The sequence below is a fragment of the Sceloporus occidentalis genome, unplaced genomic scaffold, assembly GCF_023333645.1.
Source record: "Sceloporus occidentalis isolate IW3139 unplaced genomic scaffold, rSceOcc1.0.p SCAF_10, whole genome shotgun sequence".
In the NCBI taxonomy this organism is placed as follows: Eukaryota; Metazoa; Chordata; class Lepidosauria; order Squamata; family Phrynosomatidae; genus Sceloporus; species Sceloporus occidentalis.
The window spans coordinates 14,131,313-14,159,022 of record NW_028316990.1 but is presented as its reverse complement, the minus strand read 5'-3'; the positions used below and the strand labels follow the sequence as shown (position 1 = coordinate 14,159,022).

General features: G+C 42.3%; 3 protein-coding genes across 5 annotated transcripts; 2 read left to right on the top strand and 1 right to left on the bottom strand.

Annotated features, from left to right (window-relative positions):
- The first annotated feature begins 3,276 nt into the window (after positions 1–3,276).
- LOC149305934 (uncharacterized) lies at positions 3,277–9,891 on the top strand. Its single transcript, XM_089539700.1, has 6 exons — positions 3,277–3,427; positions 4,136–4,187; positions 6,835–7,022; positions 7,768–7,929; positions 8,843–8,953; positions 9,645–9,891. Exons 1-6 carry the CDS (start codon positions 3,281–3,283, stop codon positions 9,756–9,758), a joined length of 774 nt encoding a protein of 257 aa, XP_089395826.1. The 5' UTR covers positions 3,277–3,280; the 3' UTR covers positions 9,759–9,891.
- Positions 9,892–11,981: 2,090 nt separating this feature from the next.
- Positions 11,982–19,139, top strand: LOC149305933 (uncharacterized). Of its 2 annotated transcripts, XM_089539703.1 has the most exons (6): positions 11,982–12,162; positions 14,022–14,073; positions 15,431–15,612; positions 17,148–17,297; positions 18,278–18,388; positions 18,918–19,139. In XM_089539703.1, exons 1-6 carry the CDS (start codon positions 12,016–12,018, stop codon positions 19,035–19,037), a joined length of 762 nt encoding a protein of 253 aa, XP_089395829.1. In that variant the 5' UTR covers positions 11,982–12,015; the 3' UTR covers positions 19,038–19,139. The 2 variants fall into 2 exon arrangements, with proteins under 2 accessions (XP_089395829.1, XP_089395830.1); XM_089539704.1 differs by lacking the exon at positions 17,148–17,297.
- A 1,363-nt stretch (positions 19,140–20,502) lies between these two features.
- On the bottom strand, positions 20,503–27,225 carry LOC149305932 (uncharacterized). Of its 2 annotated transcripts, XM_089476750.1 has the most exons (7): positions 26,911–27,225; positions 24,936–25,243; positions 24,431–24,482; positions 23,650–23,840; positions 23,133–23,291; positions 22,360–22,470; positions 20,503–20,713 (listed from the first exon to the last, which is right to left on the bottom strand). In XM_089476750.1, the coding sequence occupies exons 2-7, from the start codon at positions 25,116–25,118 to the stop codon at positions 20,594–20,596; spliced, it is 816 nt and encodes a 271-aa protein (XP_089332876.1). In that variant the 5' UTR covers positions 25,119–25,243; positions 26,911–27,225; the 3' UTR covers positions 20,503–20,593. The 2 variants fall into 2 exon arrangements, with proteins under 2 accessions (XP_089332876.1, XP_089332878.1); XM_089476752.1 differs by lacking the exon at positions 26,911–27,225 and having other exon boundaries at positions 24,851–25,028.
- Between the last annotated feature and the right edge of the window lie 485 nt (positions 27,226–27,710).

Below are 27,710 nucleotides of genomic sequence, written 5' to 3'. Positions count from 1 at the left end.
GATCTAAGATCAAGTGTGTCTGCCAACTAGTGAGTAAACACGATGCTGTGGTCCAGAGATTTAAAATATTAAAATAAAAACAATTAATTTAAATTAATTAATTTAAAAAACACAAATTAGCCAGGGTTATGCCTTTCTTTCCCCCGCACCCCCCCCCATGTGCTCTCAGGCGAAAGTGTAAAAATCCTGCAGTTTCGCTAGGAATGAATTGATAATCATCTGATAAGAGTGTGCCAGGCAAAGGTCAACAAAAGCAAGGCTTTACAGCAGCAAAGAAACAGTTCCGAAAGCACAATATCAGTCCAGTGTTCGATAGAGCAAAACCAAAAGCCAGTCCAGAGTCCAGAGTTGCAGAGGGCAGTTCAGTAGGTCAATGAGTCTGGTCCAAGGTCAAAAGGTCTAGATCTATCTAGGAAGTAAGGAGTCTGGCAACAAAGTCCAAGGGAGTCAGAGAGAGCAGCTTTCACCAAAGGGATGCAGATAGATTCTGACAAAGAGGCTTGGCGTCTGCCAGGGGTTTATATCAGGCCAGCTCCTTATCACAGCTGCTGGGTGATTAAAGAGCATTTCTCAGCTAACCTTTGGGAACACCGAAGGCACACCCTTTCAGTCCTTCTTTGGCTGAAGGTACCTAAGTATCTTTCTCCTCTATGTCTCCCAGGTCTGGAACCTCTGTTAGGGAAAGACTGGGTTGCTGAGCCACAAGGTCCACTGGAGGTGATACAACAGGGCTAGGGCCTGGCTGAGCCAAATCTCCAGGAGCTGGGAGAGCAGAGCTGGGGCCTTACCCCGGCACCTGAGGGGCCAAGTCCTCCTCGTCGTCCTCTGAATCCTCCTCCTGACTGGGCATGACATCAATGTCTCAATTAAATATTTTAAAAGATGTAACAGGCACTAAATAACTCTGCCTAGTCTCCCAACTCCCAGTGTTCTTTCTCTTTTCCATTGCTATTTTACTTCTTGACCTTTCCCTTTTCTTTCTAGTCCTTCTCTTGATACTCTGTAGTACTCATTCAGTCTCTCCCTCTGTTACTGGTTCTCTTCCTTCCTCTTCTCATCCAGCGATTATCTTTCACATCCTGCCAATCACTCTTCAATCACAGTATTGAGGTGGCTATTCATATCCTGTGAATAGTTTGTTCCCGTTCCAGGGATATTGCCTGATTTTTTTATTATACAAAAGGGATTACAATAAAAAGAAGGCAAAAAGCCTACTTTCAAGCTTTCACAGACATCTCTTATATTCAGTCTTGTACAGTTTATATAGTTTGAAATAAATCAGACCATAGTGACCTCTGGTGAATTGGAGGTTGAATGGCTGGAAGCTTTGTATTGACAAAGTCAATAAAGGGAAGCCATTTTTCATAAACAGATTCTTGATTTTGTTGTCTTAAATTAAAATTCACTTTATCTGATAGTTTCTCCATTATCCATTGGTCCCAAACTCCGGTCCCACACTCCTTTCCACCAGTTTTCTATGGACACGAGGCCTGGTTTCCAGGAAGAGGCCACCTCAATTCGAGCTGCTGACATGAGAAAAGGTTTCTATGTTTTAAAGATTTATTGCTTTTTCTATAAATTGAATTAAGCAATAAACTTGGACAAAAGTTAATTTTTTGGTTTGTAATTAAAGCAATTTGATAAATGACTTCTTGCCAAAAATGATTAATTTTAGGGCATTCAATACACATATGGATGGATGTCCGTAAAGCTGGGCAGTTAAAATCCACCCTCAGCGGGCCAATTTGCAAAGACGGGAAGTTCCCGAAAGTGAAAACAGGCCAGTTGAAGGTGGATTTTAGCTGGATTTTTGCCTGGATTTAGTTACCAATGTGATACTCAGAGGGCAAGGTCTGTACTTTCTTTGGGAGGGGAAGCTGTTAAGCAAGGTTGGGCAAGAAAATTCATATGTAAATATGCACCAAACTGACCTGACTTGTGCTTTACATGCTTAGTGGCAAAATGTCCAAACAGCTAAGAATTATCAAGCCCTTCCCGAGCGGCTTTCCTTGGACCAGATTAACCCCTGGGCCCTGAACTCTGCCCACAGCTGGAATGCATGTGCTCTTGCTTCTAGTGTCTATGGGGCAAACAGTAGTTGAATACTGCAAACACAACTGCACTTTAACTCTCTCTCTCTGTCTGTATATTTAACAACAATAAAAGTTGTCCTAAAAGTTCCACGCATCAAGGAAAGAAGTTCAACAGACTTACTGTTGAACATAAAGAAAACAAAAACAATGACCATAAAGTATCCACAGAAATTCAACCTACACAATGAGGAAACAGAAATAATAACAGAGTTCTCATACCTGAGATCAAACACTGATAGGAACAGGGATCACAGAAGAAGAAGAAGAATGGGGAAGGTGGCAATGAAAGAATTAGAAAAGATCCTAAAATGCAAAGATACACAACTGAGCACAAAAGTTAGAGTCATACAAGCCACTGTATTTCCTATTACCATGTATGGATATGAGAGCTGGACAGTTAAGAAAGACAATAGGAAGGAAATCCATTCATTTGAGATGTGGGGCTGGAGAAAAGTGCTGAGGATTCTCTTTGTTTGCCAAAGAGACAAACAAATGGCTCCTAGAGCAGATCAAGCTAGAAATCCCCATGGAAGCCAAGTTAACAAAACTGAGGCTGTCATACTTTGGCCACATGACTCATTGGAAAAAACAATAATGCTAGGAAAGGTAGAGGGAAGTACAAAGGGAGGAAGGCTGCATGCAAGATGGATGGAGTCTATTAAGGAGTTCACAGGTATGGGTTTATAGGAACTAAGCAGAACAGTGGAAGACAGGATGTCACATCCCCAGGGTCACTTATGGTTGCCATAAGTAAAACATGATTTGGAGGCAAACAACAACACTGAAACAACCCTTGGTCCACCCAGCTCAGCATTGTTGGCACTGATAGCAGCAACAGCAGCAGCTCACTACTGTTCCTGGCAGCACTCTTTCCCAGTTCCATTTTGTAGCATTAGAGCCTGTAGTGTTTGGTAGTGTTGTAGACTGAACCTGGCACCTTTTAGATGCAAAAGATGTACCTCACCACTGAGCTCTGTGGCACTCCCACATCAAACATTGAACCTGAGCTTATCTATAACAAAGGCAATTTGCACTTTGCCACCTATGAGTTTTTGGTCTATTGCCAGAGATAGACTTTCTAAATTGAAACACGATCCAGGCCGATTATATAAATCTGGGTGGAGGAGCTGGGGACTTTGGTTGGCACAGATTCTTGCTAGCTAGGTAGAGACAGGCAGGCTGGAGCAATGGCCGTGTTGAAAGCACGCAGTGTCTTGGTGACTGGATCCAATCGGGGCATTGGTTTGGAGATGGTCAGGCAGCTGCTTGAGAAGAACAACCATCCAGAAAAGATTTTTGCCACCTGCCGGGACCCAGAAGGACCAGGTGCCCAGGTAAGCCTTGGTGTGGCATCACCTCTATGTGAGGCTGGGTGCCCAAACAAGGGAATCCAAAGTGTCAAGCAGATTATATGTTGAGAGTGGTAGTGATCGCTTGCAAAACTTTTAAAGGGAGAAGCAACTTTTCTTCCTGAGTTTAGGAAACTGATTTTTTTTTTCCTGAAATATTTTGCATAGGTAAATATCCCTAAGGATTAAACCCCATGGGGCTCAGTAGGACTTTCTTCTAGTTAAAGTGCTGAGGGTTGCATTGTCTGCTCTTAATAAAATTTATGGTAGTGGGGGAAGAAACATGAGCCTTTGCAGTTTCTCAAAGAGACAAATAATTTGTTTTTAACTGGTTGTGAAAACATATCCTAAAGAATAACACTGGTGATTTCTTGCAGGATATATGGTCAGGTGTGCAGGAATTCCCAGAATTTTCCCCACAGTCTTTAAAATTGAAATTTTGTTGCATGAACTCTTGGCTAAGAATATACCACACTCAGAGAAGGGCTTCTGCTCAAATATTTCCAGGAGAATACTTTTGCTGAGCCACAGTTATGCAACAAATAATGCAACACTTTTGCTGAGCCACAATAATGTAACACATGCAGAAGATTAAAGCAGCTGGACCCTGACTCCTTCTTGTCCCATTTGATATAAATTCCATCTCTAGGATTTTTGGACTCTTTGCCCATGTTTGTTTTGTGTGTCTTTTAGAACTTGAGGAATTTGGCTGCGAAGCACCCTGAAGTGGAGATCATCCAGTTGGGTATGTGCTTGGTAACTCTATTCCCTAATAATTCCCTCTTTGTACATGGATAAATACCACCATACCATCCTGAACTCCATCATATTTCCTGATTTCAGAAGCTAAATAGGATCAGTAGAATACCATCAGATAAAACAGGAGATCTCTAGATAGAACTAGGACATAATCCTTCTTGAAACCCTGAAAGGCTATTGCTGCCAGTCAGAGTGGCTGCTAGTAAAGAGGTTGATGATCAGACTCAGTGCATAGGTCCTGAAAGAGCTGAGATTCCACACTTGTAACAATACAGCATTTTCCTTTCCACAATGATCTTTCTAGAGCAGAGGAGCAGCCCACAGTTTGGGTGTATGCCCCATTCCTTGTCGCAGGTTTCCAAAGGACCCCAAAGTCCTTTGCCATCAAGTTTACCACCATGATAATGGTAAAAAATGGGTTTTCTCTTTAAAAGCAGTCCTTTCACTTTAAAACAAGCCATATATCTGTATAGGGAGCTGGGTTTTGTTGCTGTTATCCAACTCAACTTCTGTCAACTTCTTGATTTGTGCAACGAGCATTTTTTGTATTCCCTGTGAGCTCCAAAAGGACTCCAACCCAATTAATTGACTATCTCTGCCATATAGTGCCATCCTGAGAGAGCAAAAACATATCTCCAGGGCCTCTTAGTTTCAGGTCTTTAATTGTGCATAATCCTTTCAGTCTCAAGTGCTACACCTTTGTAGTGTGAAAGAGATTCAATTTCAGTACAGAATGTCTCCATTCTGTTCCAAATATTAACTTGTTTCTATTGTTATCGTAGGACCTTACCACACATGGGGGGTTTTCAGGTCAGATTCGCAGTCACTCCTGTTCTAGCAATGCAAAGTGTGATGTTTTTTCACACCAGATCCAGAGTCACTCCTGTCTAGCAATGCGAATTAAGGTTAAAACGTGATGCTTTACCACATCTGGTTGCCTTTCTGTTGCCCTTCCGAATTGAGGGGGAAGCGAAGTCAGTTCTATTCCAAGCAAGTCACGTGATGCGGATTCAAGCAAAGCGGAGTGAGTGCACATTGTATTACCACACCGGAGGGTTCAACGATTCAAATCGGCACCTTTGCACATGCTCAGTGGGGCTCTGGACGCTGTCCTCCTTCCCTGCCCCCTCTTTAGCTGTCATCCTTCATTGGGGTGAAGAAGCAGTCAGGGGATGATGGGATAGGTCTCTGGGGGTTGCTGGGGCCAGGATCGGGATGCAGGAGAAGGCAGGGGATGATGGGATAGCTCGCTGGGGGTCCCTGGGGCCAGGATCGAGATGCAGGAGAAGGCAGAGGATGAAGGGATAGCCCGCTGGGGGTCGCTGGGGCCAGGATCAGGATGCAGGAGAAGGCAGGGGATGATGGGACAGCTTGCTAGGGGTCACTGGGGCCAGGATCGGGATGCAGGAGAAGGCAGAGGATGAAGGGATAGCCCGCTGGGGGTCGCTGGGGCCAGGATCGAGATGCAGGAGAAGGCAGAGGATGAAGGGATAGCCCGCTGGGGGTCGCTGGGGCCAGGATCAGGATGCAGGAGAAGGCAGGGGATGATGGGACAGCTTGCTAGGGGTCACTGGGGCCAGGATCGGGATGCAGGAGAAGGCAGAGGATGAAGGGATAGCCCGCGGGGGGTCGCTGGGGCCAGGATCAGGATGCAGGGGAAGGCAGGGGATGATGGGACAGCTTGCTAGGGGTCACTGGGGCCAGGATCGGGATGCAGGAGAAGGCAGGGGATGATGGGAATGATGGGATGGGTTGCAGGGTGGCAGAGGGGGCAAAATGGCATGAAGGAGGAGGAGGGGGATGATGGAGCAGGACACAGGGGGCCAAGGGGGGTGACATCGGAGTGGTTTTCTACACCAAACAAATTCGCAATGCTCCCATAGAAAGGAATGGCGTCTGATAACACATTCACGTTACGATGTGAATGAGCATCATTGGAAGTGCAGTCATGTCAGAACTGAGCCAGAAAATCTCCAAAAAGCTCCGTGTGATATACACTCCCATTGTGGATTAAGCACATTCTTTAGGAAGCATGGAGATAAAAGTGAGCCATCCTTGCTGCTATCCTATTGCTCATTCACCCATCAACAAAAGTCTACCACCAGCAATAAGCCATCTATTGCCATATTTGAATCTCTAGTCACAGAGTCTACTTCCTGGCATCTTGAAATCCAGAATGACAGCATCAATCATCCTGAACCAACATTATTCTGCTCAACCTCAATTGCTATGCAATCCTCTTCACAAACTGTAGGCTAATAAAAGACCCCCAGGTTTCCTCTTCCAATCTGACAATCCTTGGAATATAGTAAAGAAAAGTTCACATATTTGTACTAGAGCAAAAACATGTGCCACTCTGCGTTCCCAGTGCAGGAGAAACCTTAGAATGATACTGTATGGTATTTGCATTGGCAAACATGTTCTTCTCCAGAGATTTTTTTTACTGTATGCAATCTTTTGTCTACTTAAAAATACCATGGAAACTGATCCACAGTTCGATCAATAAAAGTGTGAGTTACAGAGGGTTGCATCAGGACTGCTGAATGGCCAGTGGGGTCTTTCCTAGGAGAGAAGTGGTTAATGATTAATCAATAATGTTCATCACCTTTACAGTCTTCTCTTTGTTGCTGCAGACACTTCTGATCCATCCAGTATTAAAAATGCTGCTGCCAGAGTCAGTGAGCGGCTGAAAGGAACTGGACTGAACCTGTTGATAAACAATGCTGCCATTGCAAACCCAAACTCTCTGGATTCAGAGACACCAGAAGGCATGGCTGAAGTGTACAAAACCAATGTGATTGGGCCTTTCGTGGCATGCCAGGTAAGATCCACTCTTGCAGAGAAACATGTCATCTTGCTGAGCCCTTTCTTTTCAGAAAATGCATGGGTTATGAAGGGTTTTTTTCCTACCTGGGGGTGGGTGTTTAGGTAGGCTTGCCTTGTTCCTGGACTAGAACTTACCTCCCAACATTTGACAGATGAAAACTGGGACAAGTCTGGTCGATCAGCATCAGAGTGTGGCCAAAATGGCAAAAGTTAAGATGGCAAAAGGAGAAAGAAGACATGAGCTAGTTAGCCTGCTGCACTTTCTTTTTGTTTGAGCCTACTGAGAAGGACAGGACTTCACTCCTTGTTCTCTTCTCCCCATTCCTAATGGAGTGCAGACTGCTTTTACACTTTCAACTCAGTTTACAGCAATTAAGTAAGTGAGGAGAAAGGGGAAAACTGGAGGGATAGAACAGAAATTGGGACATTTTAAAACCAACTGAAAAAATGGGATGGGAGAGGATTAATTGGTCCTGTCAAAGAGGAACAGTTGGAGGGTATGACAGATTAGAGACATACGTTCAACAGGTTGTGGAAGTGAGGTAGTAGCAGGTGACACCTGTTGAACCATGACTGCAAGCAGTTTCCATCTGTAGAGTTCTAGAGACACTATAGTGTGCATCTGGCTCCTCGTTTTTCCCTATTTGCCTCACCCTAATAACATTTGCAGAGGAGAAGAAGTGATGTCCAATTGTCTTCACAGAGTGTTTGGCTCTCCTTGATTCCTTCTCTTTCTCCAGGCATTTCTGCCCTTGCTGAAGAAGGCAGCTCAAGAAAGCCCCCAGAAAGGGATGAGCTGCAGCAAAGCTGCCATTGTCAACATGTCCAGTGAAGGTGGCTCCATCACCACCGTCTTATTGTGGAATAGTAATGCGCATGCTATATCTTACCGTTGCAGCAAGGTATTGAGATCCCACTGATGATAAGGTGAAAGGGCTGTCTTTCAGTAAGGATTTGACTTTCAATTATTTGCACCCTAGATTCTTGGGGGAAAGTTGTTGGGAAAAATTCTAAGTCCATTTCATGTCCAGGGGCGAGTAATTTCTCTGGAGATGCCAGACACAGATGCTGGGAAAATGTCAAGAAGAAATTCTTCTAGAACATGGCCACATAGCCCAAAAAACCCACAAAAAACTATGGCTACAACTATTTATTGATTCCAGTCGCATTTAGCTGGTAGGTGCATGGGACTGGATCCAGGTATCAGGCAGGCATAAGTCGGTGTCTCAATGACATTTTGAGGTAAAGGTCTCAAATAAGGATATGGATATATTGACTGGTTTACGTATGTTCTGTAGGCAGTATGCATAACTGTAAACACTCACAAGATATGTCTGTATGTTGGCAGAATTGGCTATATAAATGTCTATATGCAGGTTCTTGGGTCAATAAGAAAAATCTTGGCTTCCATCTGCAGTGTTTCCAAGATGGAATCAGATACATACACTGCTACTGCTTTTAAAATGGTGAAAATACTTCTGTATGGATGAATGTTAGAGCAGACAGGAGTAGATCCATGCCACTTCAGGCAAAGAATGAAATCTCGCTTCTGTTCCATGTTCACAATACAGATTTAAGAGTTCAATCTGCAGCGCTGATTTGGAAATAGGTTTAGCTGTCCACAGTCTCTTCCTTCCCAGGATTTTTTGGCCCACACCTATCCCACAATCCAAAAGCAGAATGTCAGAATGTAAAAGCACTAATAGCAAAGATGTTCCCCAACGTTCTTTACACAGGCCTACCTCTGACCACTGTCATGTTATGGAACTGAAATGCATCATACATCTCCTTGCTTCTGGTCTGTCTTGTTCCTAGGCTGCTCTGAACATGCTCACAAAGTGCCAGTCGCTGGGATATGCAGCAGATGAGATCCTGTGCATTGCTGTGCATCCAGGATGGGTGCAGACTGACATGGGAACTGCACAGGTTAGTGAGTCACAATGGAATTGCAAAACCACAGAGAAGCCGTGAAATTTATTTCACTCCTTTGGCTTGCATCAAAGTAAAGTTTAGAATGCATGAAGATATTTTGGGATTTTATTTATCAATAAGAAAATTTATTTCAGACACCTAACTATCCACCATAGCCTTCAGCCCATTTTCGGTATTAAATTGTACAATGCTAAACTTAAATACTAAATTCTAGCTGGATCCCCCAAACCTGATCATATAGACAGAATGCATTATACCTATTAGTGAGACAGTGATGTCTGTGAGGCAGATGCCCAGCTGAATTTTTCCCCCAGCAGGACTTATTCTTCCACATACTGTAAATCTAACTTGTCCTAATGTTTACAAACTGCCTTCGGTTCCTGTTCTAGAGAAAAGGCAGGTTGATCAGGATAATGATGACGAAATTAATCATGTATTTAATAACAGTTTACCCTAGCGTTAGGAATCCTGCCAACCTCCAGATGTTGTTGGACTGCAACTCTGTATGATGAGGGATGGTAGGAATTGTGTTCCAATAATATCTGGAGGGCTTCATGATTTCCACTCCTGTTTGACACCAGTTTTTGCATAACAGATGCCAAACTAGACACTTTGTAATTTCCTGATTCTTCTTCTTCTTCTTCTTCTCTCTCACTTTCTTTTTATCTCCTCTTTGCTAAACCAGGCTACGCTGCCAGCGAACGTGAGTGTGCGAGACATCCTGAATACCCTTGCCCGCCTCTCAGAGAAAGACAATGGCTCTTTTGTGAATTGGGAGGGGAAATCCGTTCCTTGGTGAGACACTCAACTTTGCTTGCCTCCACTGGAGAAGGAACCACGTTCCCGTTGGCGGTGCAAAAGCCCAACTCACATTTATGTAGTGTTGTTTTGATTACTTTCTCATCAATAAATACATATTTATTTTCTGAAAATCTTACAGCTTTCTCTTCTGTCTACCTCTCCTGTGTGTAGGAGATTCCTGGGCCCATTCTCACTTACCGGGAAATCCATTTCCTGAACCAATTCCTGAAATCGGTTCTGAAAAAACGTAGTTCCCACTATGTTTGCGCTGGTTTCAGGAATCAGTTCAGGAATCAGCAAGTGGCTGGGGACAGCCCCTTCTACAGCAAGGAAGAGAATAGCAACCCTTACAGTATCCCAAAAGCAAAAAGTACATTTAAGAGAAACTGAAGTGTGTGTATGTCCCTAACAGGCTGTCAGCTGATATGTCACAAATGAGGAAAATATTATTCATATTCGTCCATTCTTGCCTTGGAAAGAGAGGTCAGGCTCTGAGAAACAAGGCCAGGCCCTGAGATCTGGCAACCCTACTCTCCAACCACACAAGAACCAACTTTCTCCAGACTCTTGTTGGCCTGAAAAGCACTTTCAGCAAATCCTACTTGCCCTTATTGATTTCATGTTGTAGCTGAACTCCTGCTAAACAACTTTATCGGAGCTGATACAGTTGTTTAGCACTTTATGCAACCTTCTGGGGAGGAGATTTATGCTGGAAATCTATTGGCTGGACTTAGCTGGATACAGATAAGGAGAACTTCAGTGACCTGTTTTCTTCCCTCTGGCAATCCCTGCCATCCTTCCCCAAATTCTTGCTGGTGTGGTCATAAAGAAGAACTACCACACACAAAAAAAGTTTTCCAGATAAGACATTATGACAGAGAATAGTACAATACAGAAAACCATAGCGATAAATCACAGGACACTGGGAGACATCAGATCTCAAAAGCACTGCTCAGATTAGTTAACTGATTCACTCCTACTGTTGTTCAACTCAACGGTCCAGCTATATTCTTCAAAAAGCATTGATCCAAAAGTTGGCCAGCTGCAACAGTTTAAAAAGCAATAAACAACAATCCACTGAAAAAAACATTAACTTAGAACATCTCAAAAGACATTAAAACTTCTTATACCTTGAGCACCAGAACAAGTGATAACCAGTCTTACCAAGTAATAATAAATAATAATAAATAAGGATCTTGTACCTGTGATGTTTTAGGGATTGAAGAGAAACCCTCGCTTGTAGGCTTGGAGACAGTCTTTCAGATAGTCTGATATAAACTGTGCATCACAGCCAGTACGGTGTTGTGGTTTGAACATTAGATGATGACTATGTAGAACAGGGTTGGAATCCCTACTCAGCTTGGAAACCCACTTAGTGACCTGATCACACTCTCTCAGCCTCAGAGGAAGGGAAAGGCAAACCAGCTCTGAACAAACCTTGCCATGAAAACCCCATGACAGGGTTGCCTTAGTTTCACCATAAGTTGGAAATGATGTGAAAGGAAACAAGAAAAAGCTGTATAGGGCTTTATAGGTCATAACTGTTCCTTTAACTCTGCACCCTGAATTCCAGCAAGTAGGGGATAAATTTCTGTTAGTATGTGACAGGTTTCAAATGCCATCTATAAACTACTTTCAATATATTATTCTCCAAATGCATCTGAGTAGTATACTCAGTTAATCTGCTGATAACTTTGTTTTTATTGTGTACTAATTAGTATTATTTTAGAGATATTTTAATTATGTAATGTTGTTATTTTAGACCATACGATGCCTGGCAGGTTTTTATTCTTTTTTTTAACAGTTACTATGCAAACAGCACTGTGCAAACTTTACAGCGCTCTATAAATAAATGATGATAATAATAATAATAATAATAATAAACTCCAATATATATATATATATATATATATACGCCAAATGCATCTGAGGAAGTAGACTTTAGTCTATGAAAGCTCATGCTGCCTCTTCTTTCTTTTAGTTAATCTCAAAGGTGCTACAAGATCTCTCTACATACTGATTCTACAGACTAACACAGCTATATCTTTGAATTCTACATTCACTGTATTTTATTACAGTACAAAGGACACAGCTTTTTGATACAGAAATGGTAGAGTTCCAAAATGCAAAATATGAGATAGCACAGGAGGAGCCAAGAAGCTTATGTAACCCTTATGGGAGGAGATTGACAGTAGACTGAATTAGAGCTGGGCTGGCATAACGTTTTGTTAGTTGAACTCACCCTGGCAAGAGAGATGGAAGTGCTGAATGCTCGCAGTGTCCTGGTGACTGGGTCCAATCGGGGCATTGGTTTGGAACTGGTCAGGCAATTGGCTGAAGGAAAAAATAGGCCAGAATGGATCTTTGCCACCTGCCGGGACCCTGACGGACCACGTGTGCTGGTAAGCCCCAGGATGGAGCTAGCTTTGGTAAGGGTGTCTCAGTGTGGGACTCTCTTGTTCATGGCAAGAAGATTGTGCCCTGGTCAACAGGAATTATAGGTATAACTCAATTAAATATTGTAAGAGATGTAACATTCACTAAACAGCAAGGCAGGGTTCCAAGAGGCTTTGGTAAGACCGGTGTTGCAAAAAAACCTTCCCTGGATCCTACTGTACTAGACAATTACAGACCAGTCTCCAGCCTTCCATTTTTGGGCAAGGTGCTGCAACATGTGGTGACCTCTCAACTCCAGGGGTTCCTGGATGAGACGGATTATCTAGATCCATGTCAGTTTGGTTTCAGACCTGGCTATGGGACAGAAACCGCTTGGTGGATGACCTACGCAGGGAACTGGACAAGGGGAGTGTGTCTCCGTTGGTTCTCCTCTCAGCAGCTTTCGATACCATCGACCATGGTATACTTCTTAGCCCCCTCTCTGGGATGAGGCATGGAGGTACTGTTCTACAGTGGCTTCTCTCTTTCCTGGAGGGGCACTCTCAGAAGGTTGTGCTGGGAGATACCTCTTCAACTCCTTGGTCATTGGCCTTTGGGATACCTCAGGGCTCAGTCCTGTCCCCTATACTTTTTAACATCTACGTGAAGCATCTGGGAGAGGTCGTCCAGAGTTTTGGAGTAAGGTGTCACCATAATTGTCCATATTACCAGGGACAAAATGTAGGACAAATTCGAGACCAAACTGTAGGACAACTGCAGGACAAAACTCAGCCCAAACTGTAGGAAATTTAAGGTCCTTCATTTTTCTTAAATGTCCTACATTTTGGGCTGAGTTTTGTCCTGCAGTTGTCCTACAGTTTGGTCTCGAATTTGTTCCACATTTTGTCCCTGGTAATAGTGGACAATTATGGCAACCCTTGATATGTTGATGATACTCAGCTCTATCACTGCTTTCCACCTAATTCCAAGGAAGCTGTTTCTCTCCTAAACCAGTATCTGGCCTCTGAAATGGACTGGATGAGGGCAAACAAACTGAAGCTTAATCGAGACAAGATAGAGATTCTCCTGGTCAGTTGAAAGACAGATCCGGGAATAGGGATTTAGCATAATGGTCTGTGCCTTAGGGATATTTGATTGTTGTTTTTTAATTAATTATTTTTATTTTTATAATTAAAATCTCTGTGGACTACAGTATCATCTTTAGTCACTAGTTGGCAGACACCCTTGATCTTAGATCGCAGAGGTGAAAGAGGTCCTGTAGGTCATACAACATTCAGCAGCCTGCTCAGTGCAGGACCTCCAGCTAGGGCATCCCTATCAGCACAGAGATTGCCTAGAAGCAATGCTGGTTGCGGGCCTAATGCTTATAAAGCATGCTATATAGTAATTACCTCTGCATGTTTCTCATTCCCTAGATTGAGCCAGAAAAGAAGAAGGAAAGTCCATCTGATAAGAATAGAAGAGAACAAGTAACAGAGGGAGAGACTGAATGAGTACTACAGTGTAACAAGAGAAGGACTAGCAAGAAAGCAAAGGGAAAGGTCAAGAAGAAAAATAGCAAAGGAAAAGAGAGAGAGAGAGCTCTGGGAATCTGGGGACAGGCAGAGTTGCTTATTAGGTAGGTGTTTCCCCTCCCCACACTTTAATTTACTTGCATGATCTTAAACACTTTTTAGGGCTCCATACTCAAAGCAGCTTGAGATCAAGATATTTTCTGCAGCTCGCTTCTGTAGATGCACAACAATGCAGCAATTGCAGCTTAAACTCCTACTCATTGCTGCCTTCTAATCTCTCCTCAAATTACGCCATCTCCCCAGGAACTGAATAGTATATATGACAAACTTCTGGCTTTGCTATGTTTCAGGAGTTGAAGAATCTGGCTGCCAAGCACCAGGGAGTGAAAATCATCCAACTGAGTATGTGTTGTGTGCATGTGTTCTCTGCCTCACTCCCCACCAGACTGCTGGGAACAAGAGCTGCATTGCACTTTAGAAGAAATAAACAATAAGAGCTGAGATTCTGTGAGATACAGATTTCTTCTAAGTACCAAAGTACCAAATCAGATTAATCACAGGACAAAACAAGTGAAGCAGCAATTTCCAATTTATTAATTACAATCATGCAAGAAGGGGTGTCTCAGGCAAGGAGGCCCACCGTCTGAGGTTTCACACAATATTTATAAGACATTTTCTGTTACAATATTTCTATCTCATTTTTTTATTGGCCAGATCTAGACATGGGATCAATTTTAAGACCACCTTTTTAATTATGTAAAAATTCCACCCATAATATATCTCATCATACGTCTCATGACCATTTAAATTAGTCATTATAGATTCATAGGTGTGTTCTAATATTCATCACCCCCCCATTACGCATGCGCAAAAGGGGATATCTCTTGACTTTTAGTAACCCCACCAAAAAATAGTGTTCTTGACGTTTAATGAGGATGGATCTCTCTTATCAGTTGGCTCCAAAAACTGCTTTGGCTCCTTCTTTGCAAAGTCTTATTTATTTATTTTTAAATACTTACTTCAATTGCTGCAAACTGAGTTTAAAGCACATAAGTAGTTTTTACTCTATTAACTCAGTGGGAGGTAGAGGAGGGAACAGAACTTGTCCTTCCCAGTAGTCTCAGACAAAAGCAAACTGCTGCATCCTCTCTTAGCTGGTGTGTTCTTCCCCATTAATAACTTTGGTTGTCTTGAAGTGTTGGAGGGTATGGAGAGTAGGGACTTTTGTGAGAGTTTCAGACTCCAGTGAAATCTCTAATTTAATGGGAACCTGGAACACTTGTGAGAGGCTCTCCTCTAGTAAGACTTCAGTCAGATTTGATATAGGCCTGCCTCATGTATATTGGTCAGTCTTGAGCTTGCCTATTGACCCAAATTGCCTCTTGGCACATGCGTAAACTCATGAAATGGTAGTTTTTAAGTCACTAAAATCTATTAAGTAGAAAAGCTTAAGGAAAAAAGTTAGAAGGATATGTTCCATTACTTGGTAGAAACTCAGTATATTTTAGCAATCTTCAAAATAAGCAAAAGGCATTCTCTTCTCTAACTGTAAATTCAAATGTATACAGTCTATAGAAATTAATTATGTCGCTTCTCCATGTGGGCATCAAATATATTGTGTGCAATGCATTTTATGCGTATGCGTAATAATGTGTCATGTGAATGCATCTGCAAAAACAAAGAGTACATACTACCACAGCAATAATAGATTTAATCTTAGCTCGCTTTCAATCCTGAAAAGATATCTTTGCTCTTGTAGATACCACTGATCTTTCCAGTGTTAAGGCTGCTGCAGCCACAGTCACTGAGCAGCTGAAAGGAACTGGACTTAATCTGCTGGTAAACAATGCTGGGATTTTAGACGCAAACCCTCAGGATACAATGGAGAACATGTCTAAGATTTATGAGACCAATGTTGTTGGGACCATGATAGTGAGCCAGGTAAGATTATCTTGTCATCCTCTTTTCATAAATGTCTCTTCTCATGTGCAAAGTTCTCAGTGTTTAAAGGGTGAATGCTCAGCACCAGGGCTTCTTGGTGATGAGCAGGGAGAGGAAAGTTAGGCCTGTTACAGACTGCCAAAATAAAGCTGCTTCGGGTCTCTTTGGAGGTATGCTATTTACATGATACATCGGTCCTAAGAGTCCGGAGGTCGCGCCAAAGCCACACTCCATTCCTAAGCACTGGAGTGCAGCTTTGGTGCAGCTTCCGGATTCTTAGGATGCACGCATCATTTAAACAGCATACCTCCAAAGAGACCCGAAGCAGCTTTATTTTGGCAGTCTGTAACAGGCCTTAGTTTTAAAAAAGTCAGTATATTGATATAAACAATAAGCTGGAAAATTTAATTCAATTGGGCATATGTTGGAACAGGAATCATTACGTTTATATTAAATTAAGTTTCAGTTAAAGTCCTGCATTAAAACGAGCTGTAAACTGTCACCATAACTTTACTCCTCACACGCTTGTTCCCCTTGTCTTTTTGGACTTTATTGTGCGTTGATTTCAAGTGGGTCTTCCAGATTTTATAGATAAAAAGAAGCATCTGGTTTGAGGAATATGGATCCTTTCTTATTGAAGGGATCAGTTCTGCTGAGCCCCAAAGTTCTCTCCTTCTCTTCATTTTCACAACAGCCCTGTGACATTAGATTGAGAAAGAATAATGGACTCCAGTGAGATTGACTGATTCCTAACTGAGCCTGCCCAAATTTTGAGAGCCTTGGGAAAGGGCTTAGTTTTGGTCCCACCACAATTGCAACCACATTTAGTGAGGACACAGAGAAGAGCCTTCTCAGTGGTTGCTCCCAGGTGAGGGAACCTCCTTCCACATGAGAGTCAATTATTCCCCTTTTTGTTCTCTGTCTATCGTCAGGCAAATACCTTTTGATTTAGGCAGTCTTTCTGCTCTTAACATTGTAGCAGAAGGAATACTTAATAGGATGTGCTGTGCTTTTGAGAGCCACCATGTGTAGTGGTTTGGGTGTTGGACTTGGACTCCAGAGACCAGGATTACAATCCCCACTCAGACATAGAAACCCATAGGTGACTTTGGGCAAGTCCCGTTCTCTCATTGTTAGAGGAAAGCAATGGCAAAAAACCCTCTGAACAAATTTAACCAAGAAAACCCAGTGATATAGGTTTGCCAATGGTCAGAAACGACTTTCAGGCACACAGCAACATGCTGTGCTTTTATCTTTTTCATTGTATTTTTAAATATGGTATTTCTTTTAGGACATTTCTGAGAAGTGTTACCCTATTGAGCCATATATAAGTCATTTTGGTGCCAATTTTCAGGCATAATTTTTTCCGCTTATAGATGAGTATATACGGTATATTTTCTATAACCAGCCCCAGTCGACAGCCTGGGTGCAGTATTTTGCGTTTCTACTGCAAGTCCCCACTGAGTGCAGCTTTTCAACTGGGGAAGAAATGCAATTCCCATGACATGTCCAGCTGTCCTTGGTTTTTTCCCCAGGAATTCCTGCCCTTGCTGAAGAAAGCGTCTCAGGAAAGTCCCCTCAAAGGCATGAGCTGCAGCAGAGCAGCCATTGTCAACATATCCAGTATAGGGGGCTCCATCACCGATGCCACTGTACCAAAGGCAATCCCTTATCGTTGCAGCAAGGTATGGCATTATCAGTGGCAGAAAGACTTGGTTGTGTTCAAATTTAAAATTGAGATTTGAGTTTACACTTAATTTCTCCTAGATATGTTTTTAAAAATCAGTTTTACAACTTGCACACTTGACAACTGTCTATCTTGCTAAGCAAAATTCAGCCACAACAGAAGTATGGCAATTCTTCTGTGTGTGTGTGTGTGTGTGTGTGTGTGTGAGAGAGAGAGAGAGAGAGAGAGAGAGAGAGAGAGAGAAAAGTAATGCATCGACAGAACAAGACTCTTATATCAAATGGCAAAATCAAGGTTTGCTTTTTGGAACTGATACTTTTTTGGAATATTTTCAAGCCATGGATGCTTGAATCCGTGGATAAAAAATCTGTGGATAAGGAGGGCCGACTGTATTATTATTTTATTTTGGGAAAGAGAAAAGGACTTATAGGATTTTCTTGCCAACAGAACTTGACCATTATCCTGTGAATAAAGTGGCAAAATCACGATTATCCTGTAAATAAAACAGCAAAATTGTGCTGCTTTTTATTCACGGGATTTTCCCATGAATAAAACATGGCATGATTTTGCAGCTTTATACACGGAATAATGGCGATGTCGCATGACACTGTATGAAAATCAACTTGTTATTGAGCGATATTGATGGGATTTAATGCCCATTTAATGACACTTGCCTCCCGTGTGATAAAGCCTTAAGGAAAAAGTGCTGACAATTACACATATGAGAGGGAATGGTTACAGATTACTTCTGATATGTGCAGGCATTGTGTGAATAGAGATTTTAAATGTGGGGACACCAATATACTATCAGGTTTTGTCAGAATTACAACCACCCCATTTAGATTTACCCATAGGTAAATACCCTCATTATAGGACGAGCATTAAATAGTATTGCTGTGTCCTGCAGAAATCTCTTTTTGACTTGGTGCCAGATTGTGGAACTGAGATGTTTGTTCTTCTGACATGTCTCCTTTCTAGGCTGCTCTGAACATGCTCACAAAGTGCCAGTCCTTGGAATTTGCCCAAGACAATATCCTATGCATTGCGGTGCATCCTGGATGGGTTCAGACAGACATGGGAAAGTCAGTGGTAGGTAATTCGTGATAGAAGTCACTTCCATCACTGAAGAGGAAAAACCTCAGAACTCACACAGCTTATGGGGGCTGGCAAAATTGCAATCCACAGCCCCACAGGATGTGAGGGGAGTGGGTTCAGTTTTTTTAAAATATATAATTTAAAATGATATACTGTATTTATTTATTGCTGCTGTTGTGTGCTTCAAGGCATTTCTGACTTATGGCAGCACTAAGACAAACCTATCATGGAGTTTTCTTGGAAAGTTTTTTTTCAGAGGAGGTTTGCCATTGGCTTCCCCTGAGGCTGAGAGTATGTGACTTGCCATGACATTAATTTACCATGCAAGCAAGATTATGCTCAAAATTCTGAAGCATAGACTCCAGTCACATACACTACCTTCAGCTCGTATGAAAAAGGCTGAATATATATTTAAATAACCAATAAATAAAAAATATGCTTGTTTGAAGGTAACCTGAAATTTTGTTGTTTTGCTTTTGCAGTGTGCAAAGCCCAAGGTCATTTGCTTATTCTTTCTTTCTAGGGACAGCCCCCATTTACAGCAGAGTTCAGTGTGAAAGGGATCCTAAATACCATTGCTAATCTTGCAGAAAAAGACAATGGTACTTTTGTGAACTGGGAAGGGAAAGTCATTCCTTGGTGAGGTTCTGTTCTCAACAGTCTGAATTTGTGCACTGCAGGAGGAGCTGATCACCACTGATAATGCAATTACCTGCTTAGCCGTGTCCTTGTCTTCAATTAAAAACAGTACAAAATATAGCCTGGTGTCCTGTTAAGTGTGTACATCATCCAAAACTGACTTATGATCATATACAGGTAAAATGTTTGTATTCTCAGGAGAGGAGCAGAGACATAGCTTCATTTCTGGGAACATTGCACAGATGGAACCAATGTAGTGGCCCTTGCGGCATGGGCCTCATTGCACCATAGACATTAGAGTGCTATGGGAGCTATTGTGGAATTGGCACCAGAACACTATGAGAGTAATTTTGCAATGGGAATTCCCATTGCACAACAGGATGTTATGCAGGATGCCCAGATATGTATCATCACAAATCACTAGAAGGATTTTGTGTCTTGTTTAAGGGGATGGGACTTCTGGGCAGGGGCAGAGCCCTGGGTGAGGAGCAGTGTCAAAAAGAGTGTGCTGACCTTTGTCTGCTGCTGATGCTACTATGGGGCACTCTACTTATGAGGAGAGTGCTTTGTGGCAGTGAGGTCAGGAGAGTCATGCTCGGCCCTCTCCATCGCTGCTGTGATGTCGTTCTCCTCATGAGGACAGCAGCGCCATGGCAGCAGGGTTGGGAGGGTTTCAGAGGCGGCCCCCACTGCCATGGCAAAGATGTGAGGGGCACACTTGCCATTCCTCACTCTGCAGCGGTGGGAGGACCCCCCTTCTGGGGTGTCACCCAGTGCAGGCCATACACACACACTCCACATACAGACACCATAGTGATGCCACTGCTCATCTTCTCACACTGTCTCTTGTTTCATTTCGGATTGCCTCCTCATAAGGTGATGAGACATAAGTTGTCTCTTTGAGATCCTCCCCCAGTGTCACCCTCCACCACTTTTGCTGCCTAGTAGCTGTTTGATGCATTTAGTCTGACATATGTGAGGTCCTGTCTGTAGCACTGCTGCTCTCAGCTTAGCTTTTGAGTCACAAAAGCACACAGTACCACTACCATGAAAAGGTATTGGCATTGGTGGGATCACACCATAGATTTGTATAAAGACACTATTCTATTAGCAATTTTACTTTCAATTTTCTTCTAAATGACCACTACATGGGATCTGTTTTTTTTCACAGCAACTGTATACTGCATGAGCATTTTCAGCACACTGCCTGCTATAACCTCTCATCAGTCAGTATTGCTGTTTAACCCAACCAACAAATGTGTGAAACTAAGATTTTCTGCCCAAGAGGCAATGAATGTTCTTACTAGGAAAATCATTTGCCATAATATCATGTTGCCAATTTGAGGAGCTAAATCATGCGGTATCATGCAAGTTACATAGGATTTGCATTATGCAAAAAACTAACAACTACATCAATGCAGCTAGAAGAAATAGAAAGTTGCACAGATTTCAAGGGAAAAGGTATTTATTGCAGTCCAAGCTCAAATTGCTAGCAAAGAGTTCTTCCTGAAGCCCAAGCAAGTAGAAAAGAGCTGGTACAGGTGTCTACCCAGCTGTGTCTCACCAGGGAAGAGTTTCCCCATCCAAACACACAAAAGTGCCAGTATTTTTCTCAGAGAGAGAGGGAAGCATACCCAGGATCCTTCGCACACCATCATCAAGTTTTGTAGGGGCCAGTACCTGGAAAGCAATAGCAAAAGACTATTTGCAAAGTTCAAAACCAGTGAGAAAAAACAAATGATATTCTGAGAGCACAACATTCTTGCAGAAAGCCAGCTACAAAAGGTAAATAGATCAATATTTTTAATTGCCGCTTCTCATTCCAAGCTCAGTCATATTTGGTAGCTATGCAAGATGTTCCCAGGCTAAACATACCCACCTCCCTAAGCTGCTCCTCATTGGGCATGATTTCCAGACCTTTTGCCATTTTAGTCACCTTCCTCTAGATATGTTTCAGCTTATTGATATCTGCTTTGAATTGTGGTGCCCAGAACTGGACATAGTATTCCAGATGAGATCTGGCCAAAGCAGAATAGAGTGGCACTATTACTTCCCTCAATTTAAACACTATACCTAGCTATTCATCTAGCCTAGTATCCTATTACCTTTTTTTAGCTGCTGCATCACACTGATGGCTCATATTTAGCTTGTGGTCTATAAAACTTCTAGTTCTCCTTTGCATGTTAAGTGTCACTCATCCTACATCTGTGCCTTTCTTTTTTTTTTTAATCCTTAAGTGTAGTACCTTGCATTTTGCACAGTTGAAATACATTTTGTTAATTCTGGCCCAACTATCTAATCTGTTAAGGTCATTTTGAATTTTGATCCTGTCCCCTGGGATATTGGCTATCCCTCCTAATAGGGTGTCATCTTCAGATTTGATAAGTCGACCAACTACAAATCCATCTGACAGTTGTACTGTCCAACCCATTAACTAGCATTTTTCAAATAAATTATGTCAAAAGTCTTACTGAAATCAAAATACACTAACAATAGCAACAGCATTTACATTTCTATACTGCTTCATACTGAACTAAGCAGTCTCTGAGCAGTTTACAACTTGTAAGCCAATTGGCCTTAACAAGCTGGGTACTCAGCAACCTACGAAAGGATAGAAGGCTGGGCCAACCCTGGACTCAACTACATCCACAGCATTCCTTTCATCTACCAATATTGTAACTCTATCAGAAAACAATATAAGATTAGTCTGGCATGATTTGTTTTGGGGAAATCTATATCTGAGAAATTCACAGGACCTTATCACACAAGGCACTTACCACTGCCCAAACGTTCCAGAAATGGCGGAGTTGCAATTGTCCGTTCTGCTTCTAAAGTGTAATTGAGGCTTCCCACTTTCCTTCCATTGTGGAATCGCTCACGGAGAAGCCATTTTGTTAATAATGGGATATTGCGTTATTAACAAAATGGCTTCTCCTGGCTTTTCTGTGAACGATTCCACAACGGAAGGAAAGCGGGAAGCCTCAATTACACTTCAGAAGCGAATGGACGGTCATAACTCCAGCGCTTCTGCAACGTTTGGGCAGCGGTAAGTACCTCATGCGGTAGTAATCATATTGACTTTTTGGGTGAACACAGTGTGTGGGATCAGATTTCCTAGAGGAATCAATCCAAAGATGCTTTTGTATGTTTTTAGCCAGAACAAGTTTTTAATTAGAACAAAATTTGAAATTTTTCAAGAAACACTTTTTAAAAAAAAAAACCTTAGTAATTTTTTCTCTATTCTGAGCCTAAATTCCATGAAAGTCTAGTTTGTTCAATGAACTGAATGGCCTCTTGGAATAAGATTCTACCCACAAATTACTCACCCCAGAATTTCCCATATCTGTCTGCAACCATCCAGGATGTATTGCGACACACAGGATCTTATCTTTTTTGTGTTGCAGACCTTGGCACTTTGTGAGCATGTTCAGTGCAGCCTAGAAGAAGAAATGCAAGAAGCACAGCGATAACGTATGTGTCCCAGTTCCATGGGATAGCAGCAAGTCACACTGAGATCAGAGAGGTGTTGTTTTATTTGTTTGATGGTCTCCATATTTTAGGCTATAATTCTGAGCATTGGTAGACTGGACTAGAGAGGGTCTCAGTTCTGAGCCACCAGCAAGTCACTTGCTATACACCCTCCTCCATCTTCTTCCCTTTCATGGAAAAGACTATTCATGATGGACTGTGGGCCAGTGACAGGGGAAAGGATGCAAAACAAGGCACTTTCTTCTTATTTTGATAATCAGGAGATTAGGTTTACTCTGATTGATTTTCCTTGGGATCTCTTCCAGTTCTGTGATTCCTAATTAAGGATTTTAATAGGGAAAGCAATCAGTGTGGGTCATCTGTAGTCCTGTATTTCTTAGGTTCTGGTAAACAATTGATAGCTAGCAATATTCAGGAGACTCTTAGTCGGAGCTAATGCAGCCTAAGAAACAGATCCGACACACAAAGGATAGGCAGGCTGTGGATGGCTCAGCATTATTCCCTCACCATTAATAGCCAAAGGAGGAAAAATAAGTCAGTTTAATTAACACTAATCATCTTTATCATTTAACAAAGCTAGCACTTCATCTTTGAAGTATTGTGTTTGTACCTTGCTGCAACGATAAGAGAGGACTTGTGCACCTTCCCACATGTAGACATTTGTGATGGAGCCAGCTTCAGAGGACATGTTAAGAATGGCTGCTTTATTGCAGTTCATGCCTTTGTGGGTGCTTTCTTTAGCTGCCTTTTGCAGAAGGGGCAGAAATGCCTAGAGAAAGAAAGTAAAGGACATCCAAATCGTCTGATGGAAGGACACAAGGCTTCAGCGGGAAGACAAATCTGAACCCAGAAGGTAAGCTCCAGCCTAGGCTTTCTTGTATTTTCTACCATTCTAGTTCAAGAAGTGCAAATTTTCAGTTCTACAGTAGTAAGGAGAGTAAATACAGTCAACATTTATCTGTTTTGCAGCTTTTATTACTCTAGTACATTTGCCCAGGGATAAATCACTGCTGTCGGTGAATCCATCATCATAAAGCACACGTATAAATCAAAATATTTGCCAGACTTTAGGGCATTTGCAACATAATTAAACATTTTGATGAAGAAGTATGATAAGATCACCTTACCTGGCTCACCAACATATGTCCAACCACATTGGTTTTGAAAACTTCCAACATGTCTTCCTGTTTCTCAGATTCCAGAGTACTTTCTACCTTTATAATCCCAGCGTTGTTTATCAGTATATTCAACCCAGCTCCTTTCAGCAGCTCAGTGACTTTGGCTGCGGCTTCTTTGATGGTGGATGGTTTGCAAACGTCTACAGGAATAAATGTGATGAAAGGAGTTTAACTGTCATGCACTATTTTATTTTATTATTGAGATGGATACCCCCACACAAACACACAAACAGAAACACACAATATATTATCCTTACAAAAATCTTGGGAAGACGTTAAGCTGAGAAAAAATTACTGGTCAAGGGTCACTTTCTGCTACACAAGTCACTTCAGGCACTTTTTGGTTGAAAATGATATGCTTTTTACTTACCATTCAAGTTCTTTTTAAAGATTGGACAGAAGATATTTTATTCTGGGTTTGCTGCTCCAACAACAAACAGTGGCATGGTCCATAAAATACCCTGATTGATAAGTATTATACAGACCTGGTCCTTTGATTCTTTGTTCTGATCTGTTGGTATGTTTGCTGACATGTATATGCTAATGATATGTATAGTTATGTATATCTTTGGGGAAGAGACATGGACACAGTACATTACAAATAGTGAGCTAATGAACATTTACTCATCTACCCTTTTCCAAAAAGACATCATCCTATTGATTTGTCTTAAATCCCAGCTCTTGACCCTTCAAGGAAAGAAAAGGGAATTGGGTGTTGGGTGGAACATACCCAGTTGAATGATCTCCAATCCTTGATGTTTGGCAGCCAAATTTTTCAGGTTCTGAAAAACAACAAATCAAATATATAAGATGCAGCTTCAAAGTAGGTGGCTGGATTATATGAAATGTGATAGAGTGGCAAGACGGAAGGTGGCTAAATGGCACATGATTGCCATTCTTACTTGTTCCAGTAACAAGGCTTTGCAAAAATTCAGAGTATGGTGCATTTCATACTCTTTGCAATACTCTGCATACTTTGCCTCCTTTTTTTTTTTTTTTTTTTTTTTTTTTGGCATACTTTGCAAAAAGAGGAAGAAATAGCAAAGTTTTACGTAGGAGTCCAGGAAGAAATTGACAACATGCCAACACAAGGTGGATAACAACAACAAAATGGTGCATTTAAAAATCCTGCCCAAACACCTCCACCCACCTCTGGACAGAAGCTCCAGAGCATCAGAAGGAATCCCCTTGTTTAGAGAACCAAGGTGAGGCTGAGTCCACTCTGGGGGGTTCACCTGGGAGCGTGGTCCATCTGGGTCCCGGCAGGTGGCAAAGATCCATTCCGGCCGGTTGCTTCTTTCAACCAGCTGCTTGACAATTTCTAAGCCAATACCCCGACTGGACCCAGTCACCAGAATGCTTTGTGGATTTAATGTTGCCTTCGCTCTTGGCAGCCAGCGTCCAAACAATGAAGTCATTTTGACAGCTTCAGTTCATTTAAGAGTGGTTGTTAGTACATTCACCCGGGTTTGCATAAGCTGTTTGGTACTTGTTATAGTTTGGGAATCTGAATTTGGGACCCATTCGGGATAAAACGTTAAACCTGAAATGAAACAGATCAGAAGAACTTGTATTTAAAAACAAAACTGGTGGCAGACACAGTGAGATGTATAGGAAACACTTGTGATGTATATACAGTGGGCCCTTCCCTTACTGTACGCGGCTTCAAACATAGCAAACATCTTTTTCTTTGTCAGGGTTTGGCTTTCGGTTAGGCAAACCATTTCCCATACCACACGTTACACAGAAGCTGCCCTTGTTAAAATTTTGGGCAACCTAATTTGGATAGTAGTTCTATGGCACAGGTTTACCAAGCTCCACTAAGTCTGAATTTAACATTTGTTGGGAGCTATACCATGGATTGCCGGAAAGACCCTTGAGCAAATCAAGCTCAAAGTCTCACTAAGAGTCAAATTGACTGAAATGAGGTTATCACACTTTGAACTTGAGATGACACAATTCATGGGAAAAGATGATAGTGCTTGACAAAGGGGAAAGCAGCAGGGGGAAAAGGAAGACCTCATTATAAGTGGGTTGATTCAGCCAAGGAAGCCATGGCCTTGAATTGGCAAAACCTGAGCAAGTGTGTAGATGACCAAGGGTCTCTCATTCTTAGGATCGCCATCAGTCTAAACTTGACTTGATGACAAATATCAGTAACAAAGATAAGAGAGGTTATAACTTGATGGCAATGCTAGACTACTCAGACCCCTTCAATATCCATAAGATACACAGAAACTCAGTGCAGAACCTGATGGATTTAGGAAAGATTGGGAGCCCCTGTTTATATATATATTTAAAAAATGAATGGGGACAGAATTGGGTCACAGGTCTGAAATGAATGTAAATAAGAGGAAAAATAAAAAAGAAAAGGGAGTCAAATCCCAAATTAAATATTTTTCTTTCTTAGTATGGATGTAAGAATTATGTGGTAAACTTAGTTGATATGGAATTAAATAGAGATAAAAATATAGAGTTATATATCAGAAGAATGTGAAAAGACAGGAAGACACTGTCTATGTATGAGTGATGATATGCTCTTTCCAGTCATTTCTACATGTTATTTTTATTTTGTATGTTTTTCTCTCCTTTCTTTTCTTTTCTTTTCTTTTTTCCCCCCTTTTTGTATTCTTGTTTGGAGTTGTCATATATTATTTTTACATGTAAATTTTAATGTGTTTTATATAGTTAATAAAGATTATATTAAAAAAGAAACTCAGGGGGGGATACAGATGACGGTCCATTTTTGCCCCTCGTCAGTGCTGCACTACTGGCATAGCACGGCGCGGCACGGGCGCGCTCCCTAAAAAGGAGCTGCTCTAGGCTGCTTCTTTTTAGGGGCGTCATAATGGTGCTTGTGCATCATGATGCCGCCACTTCCAGTGAGCACCGTTTGGGCGCTTGGACACCCATGCATCATTGTTGCACACACACACACACACACACACCCCGTGTGGACGAGGGTGTGGCAATATGGCGCACAGGCACTGAATGTAGGGCTGGCCGCATGTGGACACCAAGGCCAACTGAGCCCCAGGCTGGCACAAAGTGCCAGTCTGTACAAAGCCTCAGTGCAGAACCAAGATATATAGGAAACTCCTCCATCTTACACTTATATACATAGTTCTTTCCCCACACATTCTGCTGAATCCTCTCCTCAGCTATATATATATAAAAGCCATTCTTTTCTAATGGATGCAGAGTGCCTACCCCTGCACTAGGGCAAAGTGCTGGTGACATTGCAGCTCCCTCCTCTATTACTCCGCTTTGAAGCATCCCAGATATCCTTTCTTTCTCCCTTTCCCCTTGTTAGCTCTGAACCTTTCCCTTTCTTAAGAGTCCGGTCCTGTCCTCCAACCTTCCAGTCTCCTTGGTAACAGCTCTTCTGGCCTTTCTTTCCCTGCATCACAATCCAGCTGAATGTTCCTGTGTCTAGGATATATCTCTAAGGCCTGATACAGACGGGCAAAAAGCGCCATCCTGCGGGCGGGGTGAGGGCTGAGCATCTCCACGCTCACAGTCCTCCCTGAGCTGCCCAGGTGCCATCTTTGCACACACATGTTCAGAAAGCACACGCTATGCTGATGTCTATATGGCGTAGCATCCAAACAGCGCTGCGCCAAAGGGAAGTGATCAAGCTGGCCGGCTGTGGCTATGGCGCCGCTTCGCAGGTACAAAAAGGAGCCAGAAAAACTGGCTCCCTTTGTGCCCTACAGAGGCCAGATTGGTGCTGTGGCATGCGTTTGCTGCAGCACTGATCGGGGACAGAAAGGGGTGGTGTCTCGCTGCCCCTTCCTGCCCATCTGTATAGGGCCTAAGACACAGAAACGTTCACCTAGACTGTGACCTGGGGAAGAAAGGCCAGGAGTGGCTGTCATCAAGGAGGTTGGCCCTCCTTATTTCCAGGAGAAGTCTTGACTGAGTGTGACGTCATCTGAAAATCTTCCGCACAAATGTGCCATTTTGCCTTTTCTTTCCCCATTTCCCCTCCTGTGTGATAATCTCCCAAG

Excerpts from the sequence above, each read along its gene's own strand:
- LOC149305934 (XM_089539700.1), top strand. The coding sequence starts at position 3,281 with ATGGCCGTGTTGAAAGCACGCAGTGTCTTGGTGACTGGATCCAATCGG. Across the intron at positions 7,023-7,767 it reads GGCCTTTCGTGGCATGCCAG|GCATTTCTGCCCTTGCTGAA; the intron begins GTAAGATCCACT and ends CTCTTTCTCCAG. Across the intron at positions 7,930-8,842 it reads TATCTTACCGTTGCAGCAAG|GCTGCTCTGAACATGCTCAC; the intron begins GTATTGAGATCC and ends TCTTGTTCCTAG.
- LOC149305932 (XM_089476750.1), bottom strand. The coding sequence starts at position 25,118 with ATGACTTCATTGTTTGGACGCTGGCTGCCAAGAGCGAAGGCAACATTA. Across the intron at positions 24,483-24,935 it reads CAGATGGACCACGCTCCCAG|AACCTGAAAAATTTGGCTGC; the intron begins GTGAACCCCCCA and ends GTTGTTTTTCAG. Across the intron at positions 23,841-24,430 it reads ATTGGAGATCATTCAACTGG|ACGTTTGCAAACCATCCACC; the intron begins GTATGTTCCACC and ends TTATTCCTGTAG.
- LOC149305933 (XM_089539703.1), top strand. The coding sequence starts at position 12,016 with ATGGAAGTGCTGAATGCTCGCAGTGTCCTGGTGACTGGGTCCAATCGG. Across the intron at positions 12,163-14,021 it reads CTGACGGACCACGTGTGCTG|GAGTTGAAGAATCTGGCTGC; the intron begins GTAAGCCCCAGG and ends GCTATGTTTCAG. Across the intron at positions 17,298-18,277 it reads TCCCTTATCGTTGCAGCAAG|GCTGCTCTGAACATGCTCAC; the intron begins GTATGGCATTAT and ends TCTCCTTTCTAG.